General features: G+C 34.7%; 1 protein-coding gene across 1 annotated transcript in view; it reads left to right on the plus strand.

Moving 5' to 3' along the window:
• Positions 1 to 933, plus strand: part of LOC107752430 (cyclin-dependent kinase-like 5) — a 74,386-nt gene that overhangs the window by 54,470 nt on the left and 18,983 nt on the right. Inside the window, exon 7 of the mRNA XM_016568391.1 lies at positions 387 to 456. Within this exon, the coding sequence (XP_016423877.1) occupies positions 387 to 456 (70 nt within the window). The remainder of the gene's footprint in view (positions 1 to 386; positions 457 to 933) is intronic.

A 933-nucleotide genomic window follows, 5' to 3' on the forward strand; every position in this document is an offset into this window, starting at 1 on the left:
TTTTAATAAAATTTATAAAAATTAAAAATTATATATTTTAATTATATTATTGAATTTTAATTAATCATTGTCCACAGTGGTGCAAGGCCATCTGTAATAAAATAAAAAATAAAATAATTATATATTATTAATTATAATATTAATAATTATATTTTAATAAAATAAAAATAATAAATTATATTGTAATTATATTATTTAATTTTAATCATTGTCAAATGAAGTATAAGACCATCTGTAACAAAATACATAATTTAAAGAATTTCAATTAAAATATATATTTTTATTGGATTAAAATATATTTTAATGATATTATTTAATATTAATTATTGTCCACTGACACATATTACACATGCATGATGGATAGATCTGTCTCTCTGGCTTTCTAGATATCAAGCCGGAGAATCTGCTCATCAGCTCAGACGACATGCTCAAACTGTGCGACTTCGGTAAGTTTCTGTAGTCATGTGATCATGAAGCACCAATCTCTGAGCTTCTATCTGGATTGTCCAGTGTGCATCACAGGACTTTGTGTGGTGGCCACGCCTACATTCTGTGCAAATGATGTGGGCGGAGCAAATCCTTATTCTCATACTGTCCTGTATTAGACTCAAGTGTGTGTGTGTGTGTGTCTGTGTGTGTGTGAGACTCTGTGTGAGTGTGTGTGACTCTGTCTGTGTGTGTGAGTGTGTGTGTCTCTGTCTGTGTGTGTGTGTGTCTCTGTCTGTGTGTGTGTGTGTCTCTGTCTGTGTGTGTGTGTGTTTCTCTGTCTGTGTGTGTGTGTATGTGTGAGACTGTGTGTGTGTGTGTGACTCTGTGTGTGTGTGTGTGTCTCTGTCTGTGTGTGTGTGTGTGTTTGACTCTGTCTGTCTGTGTGTGTGTGTGTGTGTGTGTGTCTCGGTCTGTGTGTGTGTCTCGGTCTGTGTGTGTGTGTCT

The sequence above is a fragment of the Sinocyclocheilus rhinocerous genome, unplaced genomic scaffold, assembly GCF_001515625.1.
Source record: "Sinocyclocheilus rhinocerous isolate Xijiao unplaced genomic scaffold, SAMN03320098_v1.1 scaffold3306, whole genome shotgun sequence".
Classification (NCBI taxonomy): Eukaryota; Metazoa; Chordata; class Actinopteri; order Cypriniformes; family Cyprinidae; genus Sinocyclocheilus; species Sinocyclocheilus rhinocerous.